The following is a 27,944-nucleotide window of genomic DNA, read 5'->3' as shown; positions in this document are numbered from 1 at the left end:
GGGCTGAGAGGGCTCCCACAGTAGCTGCACTTTTAAGGACAATTCCTGTGAGAGCCAGGGCTGACCCAAGGCCATTCCAGCAGCTGCAGGTGGAGGAGTGGGGAATCAAACCTGGTTCTCCCAGATAAGAGTCCGTGCAGTTAACCACGACACCAAACTGGCTCTAAGATGAGGTTTACCTTGACCATTGGGAATTCCACAAGCCAGTCAAGTGGCACAGAAGAGTCGTTGATAAATCTCCACCATGAATATGCCACTATATCATATCCCGTAATATTCTCCAGGCCTAAAGGGTGTTTCTGAAACAAAAGGAATGAAGGGAAAACAGACCCGGGATCCCCTTTGGCAAAAGAAACTGAATGCTCCTAATTTAATAGTTAGCTGGACACTGGGCTTCCATCAGAAATGTAGTTGTCAGCAAATGTAGTTGTCAGCAAATGTAGTTGAGCCACCTTGGTGGGAGGGGCGGGATACAAATCATAACTAAACTAAACTAAACTAAACTAAACTAAACTAAACTAAACTAAACTAAACTAAACTAAAGCCCACCTTCGGGTTCTTGTTTGAATTGAAACTAAAAGCCAGCCATATTGAAGCATTGTGGGTAAGCCCTTCCATACTTACGTAGAAGGTGAGTGGCTGGACAAGAACCGGGTTCAGCAGAGCCACGACCCTGCAAAGAGACAATAGCCACTTTTCTTGTGTGTATAGAATGAGCCCTCAGCCTATTGGCTGGAGAAGTCTTTTCAATAAAAACAAGACAACCTGAACTGACACAAAAGAGTCTTCATTGATTCGTAACATTCAACCATGTACTGCTTGAGATCCTACAAGAAGGGAACAGAAGCTACCAGAACAGAGCCAGTTTGGTGTAGTGGTTAAGTGTACGGACTCTTATCTGGGAGAACCGGGTTTGATTCCCCACTCCTCCACTTGCACCTGCTAGCATGGCCTTGGGTCAGCCATAGCTCTGGCAGAGGTTGTCCTTGAAAGGGCAGCTGCTCTGAGAGCCCTCTCCAGCCCCACCCACCTCACAGGGTGACTGTTGTGGGGGAGGAAGGTAAAGGAGATTGTGAGCCGCTCTGAGACTCTTCGGAGTGGAGGGCGGGATATAAATCCAATATCTTCTTCTTCTTCTTCTACCCCTGCCCAGAACGAACTATTGTCCCCACCAGCTGCGAGGTAGACCAGGCTCAGGATGTGTGACTGGCCAAGATCACCCAATTAAAAATTTGGTCTGCCGAATCTTAGTCTATAGGGCCGGGGACCTGCATAGCTTAGGGACTGCCTTTTATCCACATGGTCCTCGGAGAGCACTTCGGTCATGGTCACAAAATCTACTCTCAATCCCTGGCCTTAAAGAGGCCAGGCTCATGACAACTAGGGCCGGGGCCTTTTCTGTTGCAGCCCCAAGATGGTGGAACGAGCTCCCTGAGGAGGTCAGGGCCCTATGAGAGCTCGCGCAGTTCCACAGGGCCTGTAAGACAGAGCTCTTTCCACCAGGCATTTGCTAATTAAGACCACAGGCTGAAACAGACCCCGAAACAACTGGGCCATCTTGAACATGAACCTAAGATTGATCTTCCTATAGCACATCCAGCTGGAACAACTACTAGAAAATTTAAAGATCATTATAGCATCTGAAACGGTTTTATGCTTTTATACCTTTTGTATTTTAAATGTGGTTTTATGTTCCATGGATGTACATGGATGTATAAGCCGCCCTGAGCCTTCTTTTGCAGGGAAGGCAGGAGATAAATTGAGTAAAATAAATAAATAAAAATAAAATAGTCTGACATTGTAACCACCACAGTACAGGATTCTCCATCCAGAATGTATTGCCCATCAGCTTCATTTTGTGACTCTGCATGCTAGCGTAATAGGAGAGGAAGACAATGCTCTCTTCTGTATCATTTTCTCTTTCTCAAGTCTAATTTTGCAAGCCATTATCATGTCCAAACAAGTCCTGTATAGATTATTGATTAATAATTAAAAATAAATACTATTGGAGGTGCTTCTGGCTGTTGCTTTTTTTTTTTAAGTTGCGAAGACAGGAGTTGGCCCTGGGACTTTCTGGCTGGCAAGCAGAGGCTCTTCCACTAAGACACAACCCCTCTCTTCAGATTCCTTTCTTGTCCCCACTCATGAAGGGTTGTGGAGAGGTTAATATGGATGAGAGAAGAGAGTCATGTATAGAGGACCCTGACTACTTTGAGGAAGGGACGGGGGGAAATGAGAGAGAGAGAGAGAAAGAGAGAGAGAGAGAGAAAGAGAGAGAGAGAGAGAGATCTTTCTTGGGTGCATGGATGTTTTGGTTCTAAATTCTTACACTGGCAGAAACAATAGCATCCCTAAGACAGCGATTAACATGTGAAATTCACTGCCACAGGAGGTGTTGGTGGCTACAAGCATAGAAAGCTTCAAGAGGGGAATGGATAAGAGGTCCATCAGTGGCTATTAGCCACAGCTTATTGTTGGAACACTCTGTCTGGGGCAGTGATGGTCTGTATTCTTGTGCTTGTGGGGGGCAGTGGAAGGGCTTCTAGCCCCACTGGTGGACCTCTTGAAGGCACTTGGGGTTTTTTGGCCACTGTATGACACAGAGTGTTGGACTGGATGGGCCACTGGACTGATCCAACATGGTTTCTCTTGTGTTCTTACGTTCTTATAGTGCGAGTAGGTTCTAGTCCAGGAGTCGCCAGACTGTGGTCAGGAGTCACATGTGGCTCTTTCACACATATTGTGTGGCTCTCCAAGCCCCCACGACCCCATTCTGTTTTTGAATCACTTCTTCAAGCCAAGCCAGCCAGCCAGCAGCTTGGAGAATTCATTTAAAGTTAAAGTCATTTTTCCCACCTCTCTCTCCTCTCATCTATTTGCCTTCCTGCCTTTCTTCCTTCCATCTTGCAGCTATCAAACATCTGACGTTCATATCTTACGGCTCTCAAACATCTGGCATTTATTCTATGCGGCTCTTACATTAAGCAAGTTTGGCCACCCCTGTTCTAGTCACTCAGTAGCTCATTTTACGTATGATTTAGTTACAGCTGAGAAATAATTCAGATGAAGTGTTGAAAAATTGTGCCAAAATGTATCAGATGTTGCAGTTTGTTCCGAGACGAGTATGAGGAGGCAGGATTCCAATTCTTGTGGGCTTAAAACTCTTCAGTTCATGTGACCAAACTGGTTTGTTCACTTCAGTTTCTGAAAAAGAGAATCAGAGAACTCACAACGTAGCTCCTCAGTGTTCCCTCTAACCAAACCCTCCTGGAGAAGTCACCCCTTTCTACCAGCCACAATGAAGCATTTGTCATGGAGCAAAATGTGGTTTGCAGGAGGTGGGTGAATATCTAAATATAAGAGAACATAAGAGAAGCCATATTGGCCAATGGCCCATCCACTCCAACACTCTGGCACACAGTGGCAACAAACAAACAAACAAACAGGTGCCATCGGGAGGTCCACCAGTGGGGCCAGAACACTTGAAACCCTCCTACTGTTACTACCGAAGCTCCAAGAACACAGAGCATCACTGCCCCAGACAGAGAATTCCATCTATACCCTGTTGCTAATAGCCACTGCTGGACCTCTGCTCCATAGGTTTCTCCAATCCCCTCTTAAAGCCATCTATACATGTAATTGCCACCTATGGCAGTGAATTCCTGCGCCTGAAACTTGTGTGGTCCTTTGCCTAGAGAAGCAGAAGCAGTGGCTGAAGCTGAGGTTTAGGGAAACTTCCAGGGTAGCTTCAGAAAACTGCAACACCTGCCTCCAATAGCAGTAAAGACCTGCCACCCATTAAGCTTTGGAGGAAACATTTCTGCGGAAAACAAGCCACTGAAGCTGAGCAACATGCAGGGCAGCTTATTGCAAACTTGGACCCTTTTGTTCCTTCTAAGGCAGGAAAGACCTGGCACATGTCAAAACTTGGAGGGAGCATTTTTTATTTATTTATTTATTTATTTATTTGGGATTTATATCCCGCCCTTCCCACGGATGGCTCAGGGCGGCTTCCAACAATTAATCAACATAAAATTTAAACAATTTCAGGTATAAAAACAATTACCGTATTTTTTGCACCATAAGACTCACTTCCCCCCCCCCAAAAAAAAAGTGGAGGGAAAAGTGTGTGCGTCTTAAGGAGCGAATACTGCAAAAAATTCACACAAATGCCTCTAAATTCACACAAACAGCTCTAATGCGTCTTATGCTCAGGTGCGTCTTATGGAGCAAAAAATACGGTAAATATTTAAACAGTTAAAACTTTAAAACAGAATATTTCAATTTACTGTAAACAGATGGCTGGCCAGTTACATCAGTTGTCATTCTGGCTAGGTATAGGCTAGCCGGAAGAGGGTCGTCTTACAGGCCCTGTGGAACTGCGCCAAGTCCCGCAGGGCCCTCACCTCTTCCGGCAGCTGATTCCACCATACGGGGGCCATAACGGAGAAAGCCCTTTCTCTGGTGGCTTTCAGACGGGCTTCTTTTGGCCCAGGGATAGTGAGGAGATTTTGTGTTCCTGACCTCAGTGCTCTCTGGGGAACATGTGGGGAGAGACGGTCCTTCAGGTAGGCAGGTCCCAGGCCATATAGGGCTTTAAAGGTGATAACCAGCACCTTGTACCGGACTCGGTATATCACTGGAAGCCAGTGCAGAGTCCGGAGACCCGGCCGGATGTGTCCCCACTTTGGGAGACCCAGTAACAGCCGGGCCGCGGCATTCTGCACCAGCTGCAGTTTCCGGGTCCGAGACAAGGGCAGCCCCATGTAGAGGGCATTGCAGTAGTCCAACCTTGAGGTGACCGTAGCATGGATCACTGTTGCTAGGTCGTCGCGCTCCAGAAAGGGGGCCAGCTGCCTTGCCCGCCTAAGATGAAAAAATGCGGACTTAGCAGCGGCTGCTATCTGAGCCTCCATCTTTAAGGAAGGCTCCAATAGCACCCCCAAGCTCTTGACCCTGTCCGCCGCCATCAGCGGCGCACCGTCAAAAGCCGGCAGGGGGATCCCCCTCCCCAGGCAACGGCGACCCAAGCAAAGGACCTCTGTCTTTGTAGGATTTAGCTTCAGCCCACTCAGTCTGAGCCACTCAGCCACGGCCCGTAATGCCCGGTCAAGATTTTCCGGGGCGCAGACAGGCTGGCCGTCCATCAGTAGATAGAGCTGGGTGTCATCAGCATACTGGTGACACCCCAGCCCATACCTTCGGGCAATCTGGGCAAGAGGCCGCATGTAGATGTTAAATAACATCGGGGAGAGAACCGCCCCCTGGGGCACACCACAATCGAGTGTGCGCCTCCGGGATAGCTCCCCCCCAATTGCGACCCTTTGTCCCCGACCTTCCAGGAAAGAGGAAAGCCACTGTAAGGCCAACCCCTGAATCCCCGTGTCGGCGAGGCGGCACGTCAGTAGCCGATGGTCGACCGTGTCGAACGCAGCCGACAGGTCTAACAACATCAGCACCGCCGAGCCACCCCGATCCAGATGCCGTTGAAGGTCATCCACTAGGGCAACCAACACCATCTCCGTCCCGTGTCCCGGGCGAAAGCCGGACTGAAATGGGTCAAGGACGGAAGTGTCCTCCAGGAAAGTCTGTAACTGCATCGCCACTGCCCTCTCAATGAGTTTACCCAGGAAGGGCAAATTTGAAACCGGCCGGTAGTGTGTCAATTGGGCCGGATCTAAAGATGGCTTTTTTAGGAGGGGTTGGACCACAGCCTCTTTGAGTGGCGTTGGAAAGTGCCCTTCCATTAGGGATCTATTTATGATATCCCGCACGGGATATCTAAGATCCCCCTGGCAAGATTTAATAAGCCAGGAAGGGCATGGGTCTAATTTACAAGTTGTGAAGCATCCCTGTGAAGTTCTGTTCTTAGTTTCTCAGGGGGATCTTACTGCTGAGCCTTGTCTCCTAGGTTCTTCAGGGTAGGGCTGCCAGATCCTCCCCACCCACCCCCAGTGGAGATCCCCAGCCAGCAGCTGGCCAGTGGGAGGACTTACCCAGAGAAAGAGAAAGACCTAGGCCTAGTCTTTCAGTGGGCAAACTTGTAAGCCCCAATGACAGTCATTCCTTGCAAGCCAGAGGATTGGATTGGATGCATCCTGTCAACTGCTCAGCAAGAGGCTTGTGAGGATTCAACGACATGAGCCAGAGTACCTTGGCTTCCCCCCAGGGCTGGCCCTAGACTTTCTGGTACCGTAGGTGAGGCTAGCTTCTGCCCCCCCCCCCCCCCGACGATGATTACATCACTGAGTCAATTTGGTTCCCCCAGAAAGCCAGCACCTTAGGCAATCACCTAGTTTGCCTATTATTATTATTTATTCGATTTATATCCTGCCCTCCCCACCAAGGCGGGCTCAGGGCAACCCTAGTGGCAGGGCCAGTCCTGCCTCCCCCTCCTCCACTCTGCCCTCAACCATTTTGTCATTTTGGAATACTGTGTGCAATCCTGGTCACCGCACCTCAAAAAGGATATTATAGCATTGGAAAAAGTCCAGAAAAGGGCAACTAGAATGATTAAAGGGTTGGAACACTTTCCCTATGAAGAAAGGTTAAAACGCTTGGGGCTCTTTAGCTTGGAGAAATGTCGACTGCAGGGTGACATGATAGAGGTTTTCAAGATTATGCATGGGCTGGAGAAGGGAGAGAAAGAAGTACTTTCCCCCCTTTCTCACAATACAAGAACTCATGGGCATTTGATGAAATTGCTGAGCAGTCAGGTTAAAACGGATAAAAGGAAGTACTTCACCCAAAGGGTGATTAACATGTGGAATTCACTGCCACAGGAGGTGGTGGTGGCTACAAGCATAGACAGCTTCAAGAGGGGGTTAGATAAAAATATGGAGCAGAGGTCCATCAGTGGCTATTAGCCTCAGTGTGTATATATATGTGGGTGTGGGTGTGTGTATATATATAACACACACATTTTTTTTTTTGGCCATTGTATGACACAGAGTGTTGGACTGGATGGGCCATTGGCCTGATCTAACATGGCTTCTCTTATGTTCTTATGTAAACTGTTGTATCCTTGTGGGGCTCTGAATACTCCAACAGCACCTTTTGGGCACTAATCGGTGTCTCCTGGGTGAAGTCAAAGGAAGGGAAGGCCTGCCCATATCAATGCTTTAGAACTGCATAAGATCCAAGTCAAGGTCTCTTAATGGGTCACTCCCACATGAAAGGAATGATTATGTCAGTGTCTTTCAGCAAGTCCAATGTGACGCCTTCTTCCCCTCCATCCAAAAGTCACAAGAATTGCCCACCCTCCGTTGCTACTTCCCATCCAGCCACTTCTGCGAAGTCATATTGAGGGTATGAATGAAGATATTATCTGCTTGGAAGTACTCTCGCTGCTTCTTCACAAAGGGATATCCATAGTGAGGGCCAGGGAGATTCACAAATTCATCCAGTGCCTTCAGGTCCATCAGCTGAAAACTGGGCAAGCAGGATGCCCAGAGGAAAAGGATGAGAGGATGCATGTCCCACCACCTAGCCAGACCCTCTGCCTGTTCTTTGCTCAGAAGCATCTTCCATCAATGGCAAGAGGTTTGCTGTCTCTTGTAGGTGACAAGCAGGGAGAGAGTTTGCTGACAATGTTTTTGGAAGGAATGTCATGTTGAACACTCTTGCTTTCTTTAAATAACCATCCAATCCCTTTCGTCTGAGTCACAGGCATAGATGGTTAGCTAATCACCTCATGAGCTCGAGGAGGAGCCGGGCATCTAACTGGTATTTCAACATTCAACAAACACTAAAGAGGACTAGAAAACTTGTGCTGTATGAGTATAACCTCCAGAGCATCCTTGATGGGTCCCTGTCTGTCAATGGCGGTTGTAACTCATCAGCAAGTGAAGCTTGGAGTCTCAGAACTGCAACACCAAAAAAGAAGGCAATGGGGACATCTTGACAGTTGTTACCTCCACAATATCTTTCTGTTATTTGCACTGGAAGTGGGAAGAAAATAAGGCCACACCAGTAGGTAGAAGGAAAAAACACAAGGTGCAAGGGAGAGCAGCTCAGTTACATTTCGGGGTCCCCACATGCTTTGCAATAAGATTCATCAGAAGACCAAATAAATTAAAGTACAAATAAATACACTTACATCAATACATGTTGGTATATTGATATTATATCATATAGAATAAATTAACAAAATAATCATTTAAAAGAATTTCTTTAAAAACATTAAAATAATGGAAGACACAGCTTGATCATTACATAGGAAACCTATTATCTAATGTGATATATAAATGGACAGTTTATAACCCGAAGCCTTGTAAGTATAAACTGAAAAAGACAGTGAAATCGGAAAGTAAACAACTGAAACCTGGACCCGGGAGGGTGAGACAGTGGCCCTCGCGCAAACAGCTCCTCCAGGTTACTCAGTCCTACATCAATCACGGACTAGCGGGCGGGGGGGAGGGGTGGCACTGTTTGTACGGGAGGCTTACTCCTTCAGGGCACTCCCGGCCCCAAAGATTGAAGGTATTGAGTGTGCCGGCCTGGCGTGGGAGGCTGGAGAGGGGTTGGCGGTCTGGCTGGTGTAGTGTACGCCTAACGCACCAGCCAGCGCCTTACCATCCCTACTGGAGGCGGCGACGGGCTGGGCGTTGGAGCACCCAAGGTTGATAATCCTGGGTGACTTCAACGTCCATGCTGATGACCCATCCTCCAGTCAGGCGACGGACCTAGTGTCTTCCATGGCGACACTGGGACTCTCTCAACTTGTTGTAACCCCTACTCACCAGGCTGGTCACATGTTGGACCTGATCTTTGCGGCCGGGGTTGTAGTGAGCGATATAACCGCCAAGGCGGTGCCATGGTCGGATCACTTTGCCCTCAAGGCCCGTGTAGACATGCCTCCCCAAACCTGTTTAGGCGAGGAGCCTATTATGGCTCGCCCGCGGAACCAGATGGACCCGGAACGGTTCCAAATGGCTCTGCGGGATCCCTGGCCCTCTGGCACCTCTCTTGATGGCCTGGTTGAGTCCTGGAATAATCGGCTCTCCAGAGCCATCAAGGAGATTGCACCTCGACGTCCTCTGCGGCCTCGGACTAAGCCGGCTCCGTGGTATACCCCGGAACTGCGCCGGCTGAAACAAGGCCTTAGATGGCTAGAGAGGCAATGGCGGCGTACCCGTGACGAAGCGACTAGAACATCTTATAGGACGTTTATGAAGACCTATGAGATGGCAATCAAGGCTGCAAAAAAAACATACTTTGCGACCAAGATTGCATCTGCAAATTCGCGCCCAGCTCAATTGTTTAGAATAATTCGGAACCTCACTTCATTGCCACAGGGCAACCCAAAAGCTAAGGAATTGGAGATAGGCTGTGAGGCTTTTGCGAAGTTCTTTGCAGATAAGGTCCAATCGCTCCGCCATGACTGCCCCGCCAATTTAGACGCAGTAAGTGAACTTGAGGCCCAATGCGTGTCTTCGGACGTAATCTTGGACTGCTTCGACCCGCTCAGCTTGGAGGAAGTTGACAGAATTCTTGGCACTGCACGATCCACAACCTGTGACCTGGACCCATGCCCCTCCTGGTTAATTAAGGCCTGCCAGGAGGAATTGAAATGTCCTATACGGGACATTATAAATCGATCTCTTTCGGAGGGTGTTTTCCCAACATCTCTGAAAGAGGCAGTGGTCCGCCCTCTCTTGAAAAAAGTTACATCAGACCCGTCCGTATTGGCACATTATTGCCCGGTCTCAAATTTGCCCTTTTTGGGCAAAATTATAGAGAGGGCTGTGGCGTTGCAGTTACAGGACTTTCTGGAGGACGCTTCCACCTTGGACCCATGCCAGTCCGGCTTTCGCCCGGGCCATGGGACGGAAACAGTCTTGGTCGCCCTCATGGATGACCTCCGGCGGCAACTGGATCGGGGCGGCTCGGCGGTATTGCTGCTGCTCGACCTGTCGGCGGCGTTCGACATGGTCGACCACCGGCTGCTGACCCGCCGCCTCGCCGACGCAGGAATCCGGGGGCTAGCCTTACAGTGGCTCTCCTCCTTCCTTGAAAATCGGGGACAAAGGGTGGCAATTGGGGGGAAGCTGTCTCAGAGACACCCGCTTCATTGTGGGGTGCCTCAGGGGGCAGTTCTTTCCCCGACATTGTTCAATATCTTTATGCGCCCCCTTGCCCAGCTTGCCTGGAGGTATGGGCTTGGCTGTCATCAGTACGCTGATGATACCCAGCTCTATCTACTGATGGAAGGCCGGACTGGTGATGTCCCTACAAATTTGGACCGGGCGTTACAAGCCGTGGCTGGCTGGCTCAGGCTGAGCGGGTTGAAGTTGAACCCAACGAAGACTGAGGTCCTTTGCGTGGGTCGGGACGGACCGGGAGGGGAGATTATTCTGCCGGCTTTTGACGGTGCGCCACTGATACCAGTGCGCAGGGTCAAGAGCCTGGGGGTGCTGCTGGAATCCTCGCTATCAATGGAGGCCCAGATAGCCACCACCGCAAGATCCGCCTTCTTCCACCTCAAGAGGGCGAGGCAGTTGGCTCCCTTCTTGGAACGCGACGACCTAGCAACTGTGATCCACGCAACAGTCACCTCAAGATTAGACTACTGCAATGCCCTCTACATGGGGCTGCCCTTGTGTCGAACGCGGAGACTTCAGGTAGTGCAGAATGCAGCGGCCAGGCTGTTGATGGGATTACCTAGGTGGGAACATGTGCGGCCTGTGCTGCGGGATCTGCATTGGCTACCGGTCGTCTACCGCGTTCGTTATAAGGTGCTGGTTATTACCTTTAAAGCCCTATATGGCCGAGGACCTGCCTACCTTAGGGACCGCCTCTCCCCATATATCCCCAGGAGAGCGTTAAGATCTAGCTCCCAAAACCTCCTACAAATCCCTGGGCCAAGAGAGGCCAGAATGAAGATAACTCGGGAGCAAGCCTTTTCATTAATGGCCCCTCGCTGGTGGAACCAACTCCCAGAGGGGGTGCGAGCCCTGCGGGACCTGAACCAGTTCCGCAGGGCTTGCAAAACCTCTCTTTTCTGGCTCTCATTTGAATTAGGACCAGACTAAACTGATTAAATCATCGTAACTTTAGCCATCTTATGTGCAATTGTAACTGATGTTTGATAGTATGTAATTGGGACGACAGAATTTATAGCACCTATTTTTATCTATTTTAATATATTTATGTAACTGTATTATATTTAAAATGTTGTTTATTTGTTTTAATTGAATCATGACGTGTCATGTCTGTGAGCCGCCCTGAGCCCGCCTTCTGGTGGGGGAGGGCGGGATATAAGAATAAAATTTGATTTGATTGATTTGATTTGATTTCAGGGTTTATATTAGGAAAAAAAAACGTGGCGTATCTTAAACAAAAAATTCTCTGGCTCCCACCTTTGATCAATGGATACTTAGACCTCAATATAATTTATAACCAGATATGATTAAAGAAATTCTGGTTCCCTCTTAACTCTTCAAGATGGATGATCTGAGGGGAAAAAATAGTCACCATGACCTGACAAGTATAGAAGATCCAGGTTCTCATTCAGTTGTTGGGGGGTGGGGGGAGTGGAGAATTCAGTCTAAGGACCAACCTGCCTCCCTTTTCATTAGTAGGTTGTCTGTACTATTTGCAATGGAAGCAAAGATTTACACACAAGACGCTCAGAAGGGGCAGGCATCACAGACAGCGAGAGTGAAAAATTAGTTGTAGGAACTTTCCTGACCTATCAAAGCCAGTACGGTTTACTGGTTAGAATGTTGGATTTAGATCACATAGAACCTGTTTCAAATCCACAATGTACCATTGAAGATTGCTGGGTAAAGTTGGGCCTTTCACAAGCTCTCAGCCAGGCCTGCCTCTAGGGTTACCAAATCCTCGGCTTGGCAATTGTACCATAGAGTTTTCCCTCCCAAATGGCTAGAGCATCCAGGAAAACCACAGTTTTCCCAGAAATGCTTAGAGCGGCCCTGCACAGGCATCTCCATTTTGATGACGTCACTTCCGGGTGATGTCATCGCACCAGCAATGCAGGGGGTGGTTCCCCCTGCTGGCCCAATGTGGGCCGTTTGCTCATGGCTTTTGTTATAGTAGGACCTCCTTTGCATATTAGGCCACACCCCCATGATGTAGCCAATCCTTCAAGAGCTTACCGGGCTCTTAGTACAGGGCCTACTGTTAGGGAAACTGCTCTCAAAATAACTTGGGGAATTAGACTGAGAGACAGCTAGCCCCAAAAAGGAATCTTTGTTATCTGTGTATACGAGGCTCAACCGTTCAGATGGTCAATGCTCAATAAAGGACTCTAATTTAGTAAAATCAATTGTGGTTTATTTGAAACAATAGCTAGTTCACACAAGGTACAAAATCAATCACACATTCACACAGGTCTAGGAAATATAGAGAGATCGATAGGGGAACATAAAAGGAATGGACATACAGGGTAATACTACCTCTCGCAGACTCCAATGGAAGGCTCCGATGGCGACGAATGAGGAAATGGGGGGAAAGGTCCCGAAACTGATCAGGAATCGGGGGTGTTACTACCCAGCGGGAATGGGGGTTTACTGAGTAGAGGGCACACCTGTGGGTAGCTAGTCCACAGGTTATATAGAGTCACCTTAGTCCTGAGGGGATGGGAGGTGACTGGGGGTGGTAATGGGAGGTTCTGCTGATGACCAAGAAGGCTGGACATCGGCTGGACCAATGGCGAGTCAATGGCGACACCTGATTGGGTGTGTGCTTCAACCAATGAACATCACCTTCATCCTGGGCATCCTGGAAACTTCCAGGTTGCGACAGGGCCTGGGGCGGCTCCGTTGGTATCAATGTGGGAATGGTTGGGTGATTGGGAGGAGATGGGATTAACTGGGAAAGGGACAATAGAGAATCAGATATGCACCTAGGTATTCCGGTGTAGACAAGAGGGCTTGGCTGTATCAGGAGAGATCCTTCCTCTTTCTCAACTCTCTGGGGTGAAGACAGTTGTTTAGGAAATCACTGGGCAGTCAGGATTAATAGTGGAGCCATTAATCCATTCATAGACTAGGTGGGTTGCTTGCGGGCTAGGAATGACTCAAAGTGTGTACGTGAGGTTCCCACATAGAAGGAATGAAACCCAGCCAGGCAGGAAGATGGCTACATGTGGTGTTAGCGAAACACAGTGGTTTCCATGCTTAGCGCTTCAACACCGTTCGCCTGGACAGCTCCGTGGCGGCGTAGCCTCCTCCTCGCCATGGCGGGTTCCACGCGATGGCGGGGAAACGTCAGAGCGCGGCTGCAGACACTCGGTGTCTGACTCAAGCGCTTATGTTCTTGTTAATAGGTACACGGGAGTCTTATGTAGTTCCTGGGTAGCATCACTCGCATTCACTGGCCAGGCGGATGCAAGCTTACTTCTCCAGGCGCCCTGGCAACCATGTTTGTGACAGAGGGGTCATTTTCTCACACTACTGCAAGCGAGGCCTTCAGGCTACATCAGTTGTGTGTGGCCTAATATACAAAGAACTTCCTGCTACAAAAAAAGCCCTATATTTGCCCCCTGAAGGTCTCGCTTCCCATCATTCAGGAAAACTCTATGGTTTTCCCAGACACTCTAGCATGTTGGGAGGAAAACTCAACAGTTTTCCTCCCAAATTGCTAGAGCATCCAGGAAAACCATAGAGTTTTCTCTGAAGCTCCTCGAGTGGCTGGTGCACAACGTCACCAGCACAATGACGTCAGTTATGAGTGATGTCATCACACCGGTGATGTCGGGAGGGAATCCCCCTGCCACCCCACTGTGGGACAGCAGGTTGGGGACCTCCAAAGTGGGAGAATCCCTCACCCAGGAGCCCTGCTGTCATTCCAGTTCATAAGAACATAAGAGAAGCCATGTTGGATCAGGCCAATAGCCCATCCAGTCCATCACACAGTGGCCAAAATACACACACACACTGTTGCTAATAACCACTGATGGACCTATGCTCCATATTTTTATCCAATCTCCCCTTGAAGCTGGTTATGCTTGTATCCGCCACCACCTGCTGTGGCAGTGAATTCCACATGTTAATCAGCTTTTGGGTGAAGAAGTTCTTCCTTTTATCCATTTTAACCTGACTGCTCAGCAATTTCATTGGATGCCCACGAGTTCTTGTATTGTGAGAATGGGAGAAAAGTACTTCTTTCTTTACCTTCTCCATCCCATGCATAATCTTGTAAACCTCTGTCATGTCACCCCACAGTCGACGTTTCTCCAACCTAAACAGCCCCAAGCGTTTTAACATTTCTTCATAGGGAAAGTGTTCCAAACATTTAATCATTCTAGTTGCCCTTTTCTGCACTTTTTCCAATGCTATAATATCCTTTTTGAGGTGCAGTGACCAGAATTGCACACAGTACTCCAAATGAGACCGCCCCATCGATTTATACATGGGCATTATGATACTGGCTGATTTGTTTTCAATTCCCTTCCTAATAATTCCCAGCATGGCGTTGGCCTTTTTTATTGCAATTGCACACTGTCTTGACATTTTCAGTGAGTTATCTACAACGACCCCAAGATCTCTCTCTTGGTCAGTCTCTGCCAGTTCACACCCCATCAACTTGTATTTGTAGCTGGGATTCTTGGCCCCAATGTGCATTACTTTGCACTTGGCCACATTGAACTGCATCTGCCACGTTGACGCCCACTCACCCAGCCTCAACAGATCCCTTTGGAGTGCCTCACAATCCTCTCTGGTACTCACTACCCTGAACAATTTAGTGTTATCCGCAAATTTGGCAACTTCACTGCTTACTCCCAACTCCAAATCATTAATGAATTCATTGTAATTTATATAATGCCTTATTGAATGTTGTTAGCCACCCTGAGACTGCCCAGGCGGGGAGGGCGGGATACAAATAAAATTTAATAATAATAATAATAATAATAATAATAATAATAATAATAATGATGATGAACAAGTTAAAGACCATGGGACCCAGTACTGAGCCCTGCAGCACCCCACTGCTTACCGTTCTCCACTGTGAAAACTGCCCATTTATACTCACTCTCTGCTTCCTATTACTCAGCCAGTTTTTGATCCACAAGAGGACCTGTCCTTTTACTCCATGACTCTCAAGCTTTCTAAGGAGCCTTTGATGAGGAACTTTATCAAAAGCTTTCTGGAAGTCAAGGTAAACAACATCTATTGGGTCTCCTTTGTCCACATGTTTGTTCACCCCCTCAAAGAAATGTAACAGGTTAGTGAGGCAAGATCTTCCCTTACAGAATCCATGCTGAGTCTTCCTCAATTACTTGTGTTCATCAATGCGCCCACTCATTCTGTCCTTGATAATGGTTTCTACCAACATTCCCAGTATTGAAGTCACACTGACTGGCCTGTTCCAGAGCAATCAGTGCCATTCCAAATCCATTCTGCATTCATGATTACTTCCACGTGTGGTGATGTAATAGTGATGTATTGCAATGGAAACCATGCAAGACATTTGTTATTCCCGTATGCCAGTGTGCCCAAAGGACACCCCCGCAATGCTTCCCAAACACATTGAGTCCACCCACTTCATTGACTTCCTACCTGCTATTGATTCCAGCGACCCTGTGACCCCTTCCCCCTCAGTGCTATCTTCACAGATGCCTCCCCCGTGGCTGACAGAACTCCTCTTCCCAAAGGAGACACGCAGTTACTAACTCCTTTCATTCATTCTATTTATTCTTGACTCAAGTCAGGTTGGTTAGGCTGAGAGTGGGCATCTTGCTCAAAGCTCCCCACCTAGTTTCCACAGAGCAAGTGGGGATTTGAACCTGGGTCTCCCAGATCTAGTCTTATGCTGTAACCCCCGCTACATTGTATTAATTTCTCTACCCATAGAATGATGGAGCTTTATCAGAGCTTGAGTTCTGATCAAAGTGGTTCAGTCTCTACAGACTAGAAAAAGGATCAGCAATAGTTCTTTATGGTTGTGGGTTTTCCTTTGTCTGAAATGGCTCTGGTCAAGCACAGCATCAGGGCTTGGGGGGTGTCTTTTCCCAGGTTGAGGATGTGGGGCACAGCAGGAAGCCATTCACTGCTGTTGTCCAGCCCACGTATTCCTTGGTCTTACTGCTGTCCCCCCTTCAACCATGTCAGAAGCATGAAGTGCAATTACTACAAAGTCATTCAAAGAAAGCCTTTATTAATTATAAGAATACATAAGAGTACAGTAGATGAAAAGATTGCAGGAAGAAGAAGAAGAAGATGATATTGGATTTCTATCCCGCCCTCCACTCCGAAGAGTCTCAGAGCAGCTCACAATCTCCTTTACCGTCCTCCCCCACAACAGACACCCTGTGAGGTGGGTGGGGCTGGAGAGGGCTCTCACAGCAGCTGCCCTTTCAAGGACAACCTCTACCAGAGCTATGGTGGACCCAAGGCCATGCTAGCAGGTGCAAGTGGAGGAGTGGGGAATCAAACCCGTTCTCCCAGATAAGAGTCCGCACACTTAACCATTACACCAAACTGGCTCTCCGAACAATCATATAAGGAACAATCATATAAAGGGAATCCTTGTGGGTTCTTCACATAACATGCCAATAAAGACAGATGTTGCATTTTAGTGAACTGATGCCAAAGTCCATTGATTTCCTAGGGGCTGGAATTTGAACTTTGACCCATTTGTGAAGCTTGGGAGGGGCTACCCCTGCTCTGCTTGATAGACCATGTCTGTCACGCCTTCCCTCTTCATATCTGTAATGCTGCCACCAGGAATTTAACTCCAAACACTTTATTTAATGATCCCCACTGAATTGTGCCCAAACTCTAAGGCCACATCATATATGTTTCCCCCAGTGGGGTGATTTGCAAACATGGAGGAGGTAGGATTGAGAGGACAGATATGGCAGGGGGAAAGTGCTAAACTCCTCTTTTCATGAGTACTATTTGCTAATCAAAGATGCTATGTCAGTGGTGTCCCATCTACTTCAGGAACCAACAGAGGAGTCAAAGGACGCAGAAAATCACTTCATTAAGAGCAAATAAAGAGCACCGACCAGAAAGAAAAATTGAAAGGTAAGAAATACAGTTCCAGTTTCCTGTACAGCTGTGATGTTCATTGGCCTTGAGAAAAGTTTTCTCTCTGTGTCTCTCTCGGGATAATATACCACACAGGGCTGAGAGAAGACTGGAGACTGGAGTTCAAAGGGAATATGGGCATCTATGTCAGTAGCGTCTTTCTCTTATTCAGTTGTCTATTTTTTAATCTCATCTATTCTCCAATGAACTCAGAGAAGTAGACAAGATCCAACCTGCAATTTTTGTGCTTATGACAACCCTTTAAAATACATCAAATAGAGACATAGTAATGTCCGCAAGCTAAGATTCATGGCCAAGTAGGGATTTGCACCAGGTATTCCCCAGCCTCAATCCAATATCTAAACCATGACAACCCACATGTTTACATGACTTTTACAATGAAGCTGGTTACCACACCAATATAAGAAGAGCACTGCTGGATCAGATGAGTGACCCCTCTAGTCCAGCATCCTGTTTTACACAGTGAACAACCAGTTCTTCTGAAGGGCCAACAACTGGGCATTAAGGTTGAGAATTTCCCTTGGCTTTGGGATTCAGAGGATCAGTGCCTCTGAATGTGGAGGTTTCCCTCAGTCACCACAGCTAGTAGTTACAGATAAACTTATCCTCCATGGATGTAATCCTCACAACCACAAGGGATACATAATGAACCCATCTCATACCCCTTTTTCTTATTATACCACCTATAATACACCACTTAAGCTATTGAGCTGATCTACAACTTTCACCATAATTAAACTTGAATTGTTTGGTTAATATTCTTGGTGATCGTCAAACCAACGTTCCATAGCATCCATCACCATTGCAGTCAGGACAGGGAAAAGTGTCTGGGAGGATGTGCAGATCTGATGTTACTGTCAACGCAGCATGACTTCCATCTTTGAAGGAGGTTGCCTGTGAAGAAATTGGTATTCAAAAGGTTGCTTAGAAAAGATCTGATAGGCTAGCAGGGCTGTGGAGAAATGGACTAAGGGCTCATCAACCTGAGTTGACCAAGCACTTTGCACTTTCACAGATGCAAGGTTATGCTTTTGCTATGCCCTCAGAAGCTTTGAGCTAATTAGAGAACATGAACCTTTATGTCAGGAGACAGGAGAGGAAGGAATGGAGAGCAGAAGACACCAGGAACCTACCTGAAAGAAGAAGCCCCTCCATCCTTTTGCTGGTATTTCCAGTTCCAATTTATAAAGACCAGGTTTCTGCAGAAATATCAAAGGGGGGTGGGGATAGGCAATTTTGTTAAGGGTCCTGAAAACTCAAAACTTAAGAAGACAGCATTACGTTTGGAGTGCTGGTGGTCTGCTTCTGGCTACCCTGGTCTGTCTGTGCCTTGGATTACCTCTATTGCCTACTTGCCTGAGAAGACCCTCACATACTTTTCTTTTCCTCTGCCAGAACTGGAGTGGTTTCCACTTCATTGTTTTGTTAAAAAAAATATTATTCAAGTTTTTATTTGTGTTTTCATTGGGGGATGTCAGGTGGGTTTATCGGGTGGGGGGGACACTTTTTCTTTCAGATTCTTTTCAAAAATACTTTTATTTTGATTTACTTTGTGTTGTTTTGACTTTTAAGACCTGTGCTGAATTGTTGTATGAAAAGGAAAGATAATTATGTCTCAAAACCAATTCTCATTTAATTTACTTTTACCTCTTGTCGTTACACTAACCACATTTTAGTCAATAAATCTCTTAAGTACAAGTTCTTTAACCAGCTTTGGAGATAATATGCAACCCTTATCTGGGTAGAAAAAGAGTTAGTTCGATTTCGCACTCACCTTACTCTGCCCTCATGTCCGTCTTCTCCGTGCGGCATCCTCCCGATTTCCCACTGTTTGCACCGGGGCTGCAGCATACATTGAGGTTTTCGTGCAGCAAACAGAAACTGCTAGAAACCAGTTTCTGTTTGCTGCATGAAAACTGCAATGTTTGCTGCAGTCCTGACGCAAATAGTGGGAAATCGGGAGGACGCTGCATGGAGAAGACGGACGTGAGGGCGGAGTAAGGTGAGTGCGAAATCGGTCTTAGACTTTGGATACAGGAAGTGAGCAGGTGGAGAGCCTATAGCCAATCCTGTTTAACTTCCGAGATGAAAAGAGATTGAGTTAAATTCTCCTTTATATTTCAAGCACATATTCTTCACTCATTAAGCTACATCAACGAAAAGATACTCACAACTTTCTCAGTAGTTCTTTCAATCCATTTTACTGGGTTGTTTTTAGAAGAGTTATCAGATGCTATCTTCATCCTGAAGTCTCTCCTAGGAATGTTAAAGGCAGAATGGGATGTGTGTTATCTGCTGAGAAAAATCTTTGCCAGAGATCAAGTATCTGCTGCACTTCAATGTGGTGAGAAAAACCCTACCTGGTATCACCAACTGTGTCAGCATAGTAACAAAAAACATCTTTGGGGTCTGACTTTGCCCGGAAATGGATGATTTTGGTCATATTTGTCTAGAAAGAGCAGAAGATGTTATTGAGAAGAAGTGGTCCCAATGATCCCTCCACTTCTGAGAAGCCTTGTTCCAGTTTGGTGTAGTGGTTTGATTACTGGACTTCGGGAGGCCCAGGTTTAGAGCTTCTTTCACCCATAGCATTCATTTGGATACCACTGAGCCAATAACATTGTAATGGGAAGGAACACTTCTTTTTCTGAAATTCACCATCATCTTGATGTTGGTGACCAATTTCTGAACACCTACCTTTATTTTCTTATGCTTTATGCCTGCCACAAAGAGCTGTAGCTTCCACTATCAATATGGATCCTCAAACTACTGCAGAGCAGGATGTTAAGCACAGGAGCACATAAGAAGAGCCACACTGAATGAGACCAAGGGCCTTTCACGTCCAGCATTCTATTCACACAGTGGCCAATCAGCTTCCTCTGGGGAGCCCAGAAACAGGAGAACTGCAACAGCATCATCCTGCTGTGCTCCCCAGTGACTGATTTAAAGAAACACAGTCCAAATTAACCAAAATCCAAATGAACTATGTCTATCAGCTTGTTCCTGTCCACATGTATATCAACACTTTCAACACTTTCAATAAACACTGAAATGTTAGTGAGACAGGATTACCTTTGCAGAAGCTATGCTTTAATTTTTTTTTTTTTTTGCAGCGCTTGTTCTTCGATTTGCTTAACAATCTTTATTTTACAAATGCTGCACATCAGTTTACCTGGAACAAATTTTAAGCTAATCAGTTTTTTTTTTAAATGGATGTTAGATTGCCCACTCTTCAGTCCTCTGGTATCTTAGGGATACGTTGAGTGTCATAGTTAGAACATCAGCAGTTTCTCATTTTAGTTCTTTAAGAACTCTAGGGTGAATATTATCTGGTTCTGGTGATTTTTCAGTTTGTCTGTAAATTACAGAATGTCCTCCCATAAGAACATAAGAGAAGCCATGTTGAATCAGGCCAATGGCCCATCCAGTCCAACACTCTGTGGCCAAAAAAAAATTATATACACATACACACATACACAATGTGGCTAATAGCCACTGATGGACCTCTGCTCCATATTTTTATCTAACCCCCTCTTGAAGCTGGCTATGCTTGTAGCTGCCACCACCTCCTGTGGCAGTGAATTCCACATGTTAATCACCCTTTGGGTGAAGAAGTACTTCCTTTTATCCGTTTTAACCTGACTGCTCAGCAATTTCATCAAATGCCCATGAGTTCTTGTATTGTGAGAAAGGGAGAAAGGTATTTCTTTCTCTACTTTCTCCATCCCATGCATTATCTTGAAAACCTCTATCATGTCACTCCGCATGTCATCCCTTTCCTACTTCCCTTATATCTGAAGTAGAGAAGCTTCTCAACATTCACCTCAGCCTTCTTTAATATCCTTTAACTCCATGTCATGAAATGGTATAACCTACTTCCCTAGCCAGTTTCCTGCTCTAATATAATTAAAGATATTTTTAAAATTGTTGGTCTTTATGCTTTTATTCCTTTAAAAGTTGCATTGATAATTCTCTGCTTGCATTTCTTTTATGCAACTTTGTGTTGGTTTTTCTTTGCCTTGCTATTTTAACTCTAATTGCTTCCCTCACATTATATGTTGGTGATCTCTCAGATTTTGTAGTAATTTCCTGATTTGAGCCTGAGATTAGGAACTCTTTTTTTTCACTCTTTACCTTTTATTTATTCATAACAGACAACAAACAACAGACAATACAAATAAAAATGAATGTAGAGAACATGGTAAAACTTGTATGGAACATGTTACATACAACCACACACAAATATGTGAGGGTGGGGGGGGGAGAAGATAAATACTAACTCTTGATTGGCAAAACCCTCTTCTATCCTGTCTTTATTGACATTTCAACACTTCGTTAACCAATCATAAAATAAGGTCCAGTTTTTGTCAAAATATTTCTCAGGTTTGGTTCTTAACAAATGAAAAAAATTATTCATCTCCGCTATGTCTATTATTTTGACAATTACGTCATCAATTGTTGGCAGTTCTTTTCTTTTCCAATGCTGTGCTAACAAAAACCTCGCAGCAGTATTAACATGGATTATCAAGTGTTTTTGTTTTTCCAAGTTTATCCAGCATCAAATGTAGAAGAAAAAGCTCTGGCATGAAAGGAATAACAGTTTTTAACATTTTTTTTTTAGTATTTCATGGACTTTTGTCCAGAATTCCTTAATTCTTTTACAGGACCACCAGACATGGAAGAACATTCCCAGGTTACCATCGCACTTCCAAAGGTTATTTAAGAAGCCCGGAAACATTTTAAATAGTTTAGCTGGGGTCATATACCACCTGTATATCATTTTGTAAATGTTCTCTTTAAAAGATGTTGACTTAGTAATCTTTATATTTGTTTCTCAGATCTGGGACCATTGCTCCAGATGAATGGTATGCCCAATGTTCCTGGCTCATTTGTTCATTACCTCTTTGACCACCTCGTCTTGCATTTCTAACTGGAGGAGGTGAGCATAGATCTTACTAATCTGTTTAACATCAGTCTTTTTAAAAAAAACTTATCGAACTTATCTTTTAAAAAAACTTATCTTCCCACTAAAAACCATTTTCTTTTTTCTTATTATATCTTGACCTTAATTGCTCCATTCTCCACCAGTTCAAAGTAATATTCTGTTCTAACAGCTCACTAATTGACCTCATTATCCTATCCTTATTCAGCAGATCTTTATATCTTAATGGGACCTTGTGTATTGACAAATGTGGCTGCGTAAATGCCTCTAACGGAGCCACCCAGTTCGGAATTTTATTACATAAAACTCCCCTTATTTTCTCCCACATTGTAATTAATGACTTTCTTATTAGATGATTCTTAAAATATTTGTGGCCTTCGATTTTGTACCATATGAATGCATGCCAGCCAATTCTTAAATCATGTCCTACAATTGTTAGTATCCTCCTGTTCTCTAATTTGACCCATTCCTTTATCCAAATAAGTATGCTTTATAATATATTTCCCAGTTGGGCACTGAGAGACCCCCCTCTGTCTCTAGTGTCCTGCAAAAGTTTACGGTTGATCCTTGCCTTCTTTCCTTGCCAAATAAAATCCCTTGTTAATTTGTTAAGAGAGTGAAAAAAGTTCTTATTTAACTGAACTGGGATAACTTGAAATAAAAACATTAATTTTGGGAAAATGGTCATTTTCAGTGCCAAGATCCTACCCATAAAGGATAATTGGAGTTTAGTTTTTTCAAATTGGAATTGGAGATTAGATACTCTTGACTGTTCCTTTCAACTTCTTCTTCTACCAGATTTTTCATCTGACTGAAGTTTCCTTTTCTGGTGAACTAGAATGGTGTTGGAGATCTTATTCCCTGCTTTACAAGGTTGCCATTGGGAGGATAAAATGGAGGACAAGAGAATGGTGTGAGTTGATTTGGATCCATTTTGAGGACGCAAGCAATGCAGTCAGGGTAGATGGGAAATATTCCCTCGTGAACTTCCCTGAGCCACCAGAAATAACAGATATGTAAATGTAATTACATGCTTCCAGCTATCACAACAATCCCATCGGATGATCCAAGCCCTCCACTATAGTGGCATCTGCTCCAACCCCTCAAATACTGATATATCCTCCTGATATATAGAGGAAGATGATTGGGAAGGCCAGGATGTTAGCCAAGGGACAGCTTGCTACAAGACAAACCCAAAGAAAATGTCAACAGAAGACCATTGGTGGTCACCTACAGCTCACAACATCATAAATAACCTTCAGTCTGTGTGGGATAGTGACACTTCCTTCTACATGGGTACTAGAGCGGGGCCACCTTTTCATACTTGCTAACCTTAAAAAACTTCTTACCCATGATAAGCTACATAACAGTAACATGGACTCTGGTATCAAGGCCTGCTTAACAAGCCAAGATGCCAACTTTGATCTCACAAAGAACCTCCGTATAAATTAGTAGTATTCTGTTGACTCGATGTACCTAAATATATAAATTTCAACAGCATTATAGGCAATACAAGTTCACATTCACAACCACAGTGTTCTTTTGGAATGTAAGAGCCCGCTCACTTGGAATAAAAAACTTTTCCATAACAATGTCAATTTCATAGAAACAAAGCTTTAAAAAGCAGCAAATGCCCATAGTGCATGTCTTTCATGACATGATGCAAAATTCAGAACAACTCACAGGATGTAATGCCCCACAGCTTCAACAACTGAAACAGCATACTGATAAAACCTGCATGCTTTCTGGACAGCTTCAGACTGTAGTATGCAACTTTTGATGGTGTTACCTCACATCCAGTGATATTTGATATTCTGCACCAGAGAACCATAATGTGATTCTTCGGATGTGTGGGGGAAGTCTTCAGGATTATCCAGACATGACTTGTTTTATATAATGTTTAGTAAGCACACCACACATCATATAAGAAGTAACTCATTGCTCTCTATAATTTTATTCCTGAATGTGAGTCTCTGTACATTGTATATATTGACCACTGAGGAAGGCCGCTAGAGGCCAAAATGCGTATGGTCCTTGTGTTGATTGTAAATCCATCAAATGTATATGAGTAACTATATATGGTTTACATATTTTATGCAGTCTGACATTCAAACAATGTTTTAAAATTCATTTTTGTGTATGTAATTTTATATTAAATGTTTTACATTTTTTGCATTGTGTATAGGCAGCTTGACCCTCTATTCCACTGTAAATTTTTCTTACCGTTGTTATCTGCCAGGAAACTGTGGGAAGTGGGTAATCATTTGCTATGCGATATTGGAAACTAGTGATTGGATTCATTATTGTTTTATCGGTACCCTGAAATCTGAAATCAGAATTTGGGATGATGCTGAAAAGGAATGGGAAGACATTTGTGAAGCACCTTGATTGCCAAGATTCAGATAAAAATAAATTCCCTCCAGAAAAATAGGCTTTAGGGGTTATGTCAAGTCCCTAGGTTTCTTCAAATAAAGAGCCTCTCCGTGGTTTAAGATAAGCTGTTAATAGAAGATCATACTGGGTCAGTGTTGAATCTGACCTGCTTCAAAATGGCAAAGGTTATATAGTCTACCACCAGAAGTTAAACGTGTGCCTCGTTTTGGGCGTGCAAGCAATTCAAACAACCCAAAGCTACATTGGTTACAAATCATTTCTCACCCTCATTCTTACTACAAAACTCAAGCCATAGATAAGAACATTCTCAAGTTGGCGGTCTGACCTTGGAGAAGGCACAGCAGTTTAGGTTTCGATTCTACTCACACATTCCTTCAGGTACACACACCAGACACAGGCAATAAATAATAGTAAAATAACAGACAGCAGTTAAGGGACTTGACATTCTGCCCTCCTTAAATGGCTCACTGGGGTTTCAGAGGGAATTTCTTATAAAATGTACGGATCAATGAGGGCGGCTTGGACATATTCTGAGGAAATCCACTCATTGTGTGAATCAGGGAAGTGCAGCCATTTAATCAGAAAGTACAGAGTCACCCGTTTCATTTTGGCATCCAAAATTTCCTGAACTTCGTGATGATTCTGGACTCCCTCTGCTATGGGGTCAGGCTCTGCAGATCGACCCACCAGAGTCTAATTTGAGGAAGCCAGAATCGAAGACAGGGTGCACTTTATTAAACATTTTGGGCAAGTCCAACTCTACAGTCACATTATTTATAACTTTCTTTATTTGAAAGGTTCCAAATATTTATAAGCCAGTTTCTTTGACGGTTGGTTCAGGGGGAGATTCTTACAAGATAAAAAGACAGAGTCAGCATTTTCAAGAGATTTGCCATTGACACACCACCACCACCACCTCCATTAGGAATTAGGGGGGGGGGGGAAATGTAGCCCTCAGAAAGTAAAACTGGTATGGGAGAAATATTAACCTACTTGAGAAGGTTCGGGCCCTCTAGTTGATTAATGTAATAACGAGAGTTGTCGGGCAGAAAGACTTCTTCCCCTGATACAACAATTATTAATTTGGATATGTTTGTGTATTGTTCATTGTAACCTGGAAAGGGAAAAGAGAAGGATTACAATCATGGGATATACATGAAAGTCCCGCTCTGATCCTGACTCAACTTGAGCAGAATGGAGGAAGAGCCATTGCATGACACAAAAGCAGAGGTGCTGCTCTGTCGATCACAGATGGGCTTCAGCCAGTTCTGCTGATATCCTCTTTTCTATCCCATTCCCTGCTCTTTTTCTGTCAAGAAATTCAAAGAGTATCTGCTCACTCAGGGGGTCCAGGAGTGAAGCCAGAAGAGAGAAGCGGGAATTGTCCATCTTCTGCATTATATTCATGTCATGGAAAGGTTTCAGCCCGTAAGACCAGCCGCAATATGCTCGGTATTGGTGGAGGAAATTCTACAGGGGGAAAAAAAAAAAAGAATATGAGGGCACAATCAGCGAGGTTGAACTAGGGAGCCCAGCATTTTAGGAAGCTGATGTTCCACAATCAGGTCAGCTAAGACAGCAAGTATAGGCCAATGATGTAACTGCTGAGACTCCAGTTTCAAAGCCTAGCCCAACTGATAAAGACTTTCCTAGTAGAAGGGGCATACTCCATATTTCTGGAAGCTGCAAAATGTTTTTCAACTTCTTTGGGAGTTCCCAATCACAAACTGGCAGCTTGGTGAGGGAGAAAGTCACAAAATAGTGGCTTCGTGGTTGGAGATAGTGACAAATACAGCATTTCAGAACAGATCTGCGGGGCTCGGGGTAGGGGGAGAAACTTTTCACCACTGTTTTCCCAAAGTCATCCAGCACCACCAACACAAATAGGAACTTGTCTTGTGGAGAAGGGGGAATACAGTGCTTTTTTGATAGCAGGAACTCTTTTGCATATTAGGCTACACCCCTCTGAGGTAGCCAATCCTCCTGGAGCTTACAGTAGGCCTTGTAAGAACAGCCCTTTAAACTCCAGGAGGATTGGCTACATCAGGGGGGTGTAACCTAATATACAAAGGAGTTCATGCAACAAAGAAAGCTTTGGGAAAATATACTACTTCCTCTGTATTCTCTTAGGAAGAGACAAACAGCAGGAGGGAAGAATTATAGTACAGGTCTTTCCCTCTTGTTATGTATAAGGTTATAGTATACGATTCCTGCAGGGCTCATTGGAGCCAGGAGAGCAGAGCTTGGAGACTTGGGAACAAGGGACAGCAAGATTCAAATACCTGCTGCTCTACACCAATCACAGCCCCCATGCCTGTTTGAATGAACCAATGGCATGCTAGTGCGCGGACCTGGAGTTGTATGTAGGCTTGGCCGATGAGCTCTTTCATGAGGCTTGTAGGAGCAACCTTCCACCATGCTACCCTTAATAAAGAGCTGTTATCACTGTTCTCTCGTCTCCTCGATGCTTTGAACCCACCATATTATAGTGGTGACGAGGATGGGATCCTGGTAGGTGCTCCAGCGACCAGCACTACACTGCGCCTCGCAGCACCTGTTCCCACTGCGCGCATCGCACCACCATCGCTGAAGTAGGTCACCAAGCCAGGAATGGAGTTGAGTGAAGACCAAGCATACAGTTCCTCTGGTATCTCCACACCAGCAGCTGCATCTCCAAGGCCCAGCTCCGACCATGTCGCAATGCCCAGCCCCGCATGGACACATTCTGGAGTTCAATCCCAGTCACCCAGAGTGGTGAAAGAGATGGGAGAAGAGACTAAACTTCTGTCTCCTCTACCATGACATCACGAGCGAGCTAAAGAGGAAACAGCTGTTGCTTAGCTTCTGCAGGGAGGATACACTGGAGCTTGCAGAGAACCTGAGGTTGCCAGTGTCGCTGACCAACAATGCAGCCACCTACCAGGTCATCACGGAGAGGCTGACAGAGCACTTCTCCCCTCAGCCAACATGGATGTCCAGGCATCTGGACTTCCACAAGTGGGTCCAAAAGGCTTGTGAGCCTGTTGCCACATTCCTGGCAGAGCTGTGCCACCTTGCCCAGGAGTGCACCTTTGTTAGCCTCGATAAAGCTCTTCTGGACTGTTTCATGGCCAGTCTCAGAGATGAGAAGCTGTAGGCAAAGTTGACGAGGCCCAAGACCCTCACACTGGCAGATGCCCTGAGTGAGGCAACCGATTAAGAAAAATCGCATAAAGAGCGGCGCACAACAGGAGCACACCAGGTCGCCAGCGAGTCCCACTTGGAAGACTCCAGTGTGGAGGACGCGCTAAAGATGCACCAGGCCCAGTAGCGCCAACAACCATGTGCAACCTGTTAGGGAATTCTGTTTGAAATTCTTTTTCTTTATCTCAAACAGTGCGATGGATCACTGGATCAAATAGTCATTTAGAGGCATTTAACATGAAAAAGCAAAAACATATTTATTTCTACAGGGAAAGGTTACTGGGAGGTGAAAATAACAAACACTATAGAACTATATGCTTACACTAGAAGATCATGTGCTTAATGAAGGTTACTTCCTCCTTCTTGACCTCTCTGCCTGAACAAAGGAAGTCACCTGACTAACTGAC

At 45.4% G+C, this 27,944-nt stretch overlaps 1 protein-coding gene across 1 annotated transcript in view; it reads right to left on the bottom strand.

Annotated features, from left to right (window-relative positions):
- Window positions 1-7,268: 7,268 nt before the first annotated feature.
- The window catches only part of LOC132569139 (autocrine proliferation repressor protein A-like), a 51,089-nt gene continuing 30,413 nt past the window's right edge, over window positions 7,269-27,944 (bottom strand). Inside the window, exons 7-12 of the mRNA XM_060235323.1 lie at window positions 25,695-25,824; window positions 25,348-25,468; window positions 24,184-24,310; window positions 19,379-19,467; window positions 18,798-18,860; window positions 7,269-7,431 (exon numbers count right to left, since the gene is read on the bottom strand). Coding sequence (XP_060091306.1) covers window positions 7,269-7,431; window positions 18,798-18,860; window positions 19,379-19,467; window positions 24,184-24,310; window positions 25,348-25,468; window positions 25,695-25,824 — 693 coding nt within the window. The remainder of the gene's footprint in view (window positions 7,432-18,797; window positions 18,861-19,378; window positions 19,468-24,183; window positions 24,311-25,347; window positions 25,469-25,694; window positions 25,825-27,944) is intronic.

The sequence above is a fragment of the Heteronotia binoei genome, chromosome 3, assembly GCF_032191835.1.
Source record: "Heteronotia binoei isolate CCM8104 ecotype False Entrance Well chromosome 3, APGP_CSIRO_Hbin_v1, whole genome shotgun sequence".
In the NCBI taxonomy this organism is placed as follows: domain Eukaryota; kingdom Metazoa; phylum Chordata; class Lepidosauria; order Squamata; family Gekkonidae; genus Heteronotia; species Heteronotia binoei.
The sequence above is the reverse complement of the archived record's forward strand: the minus strand, read 5'-3'. Positions and strand labels throughout refer to the sequence as shown.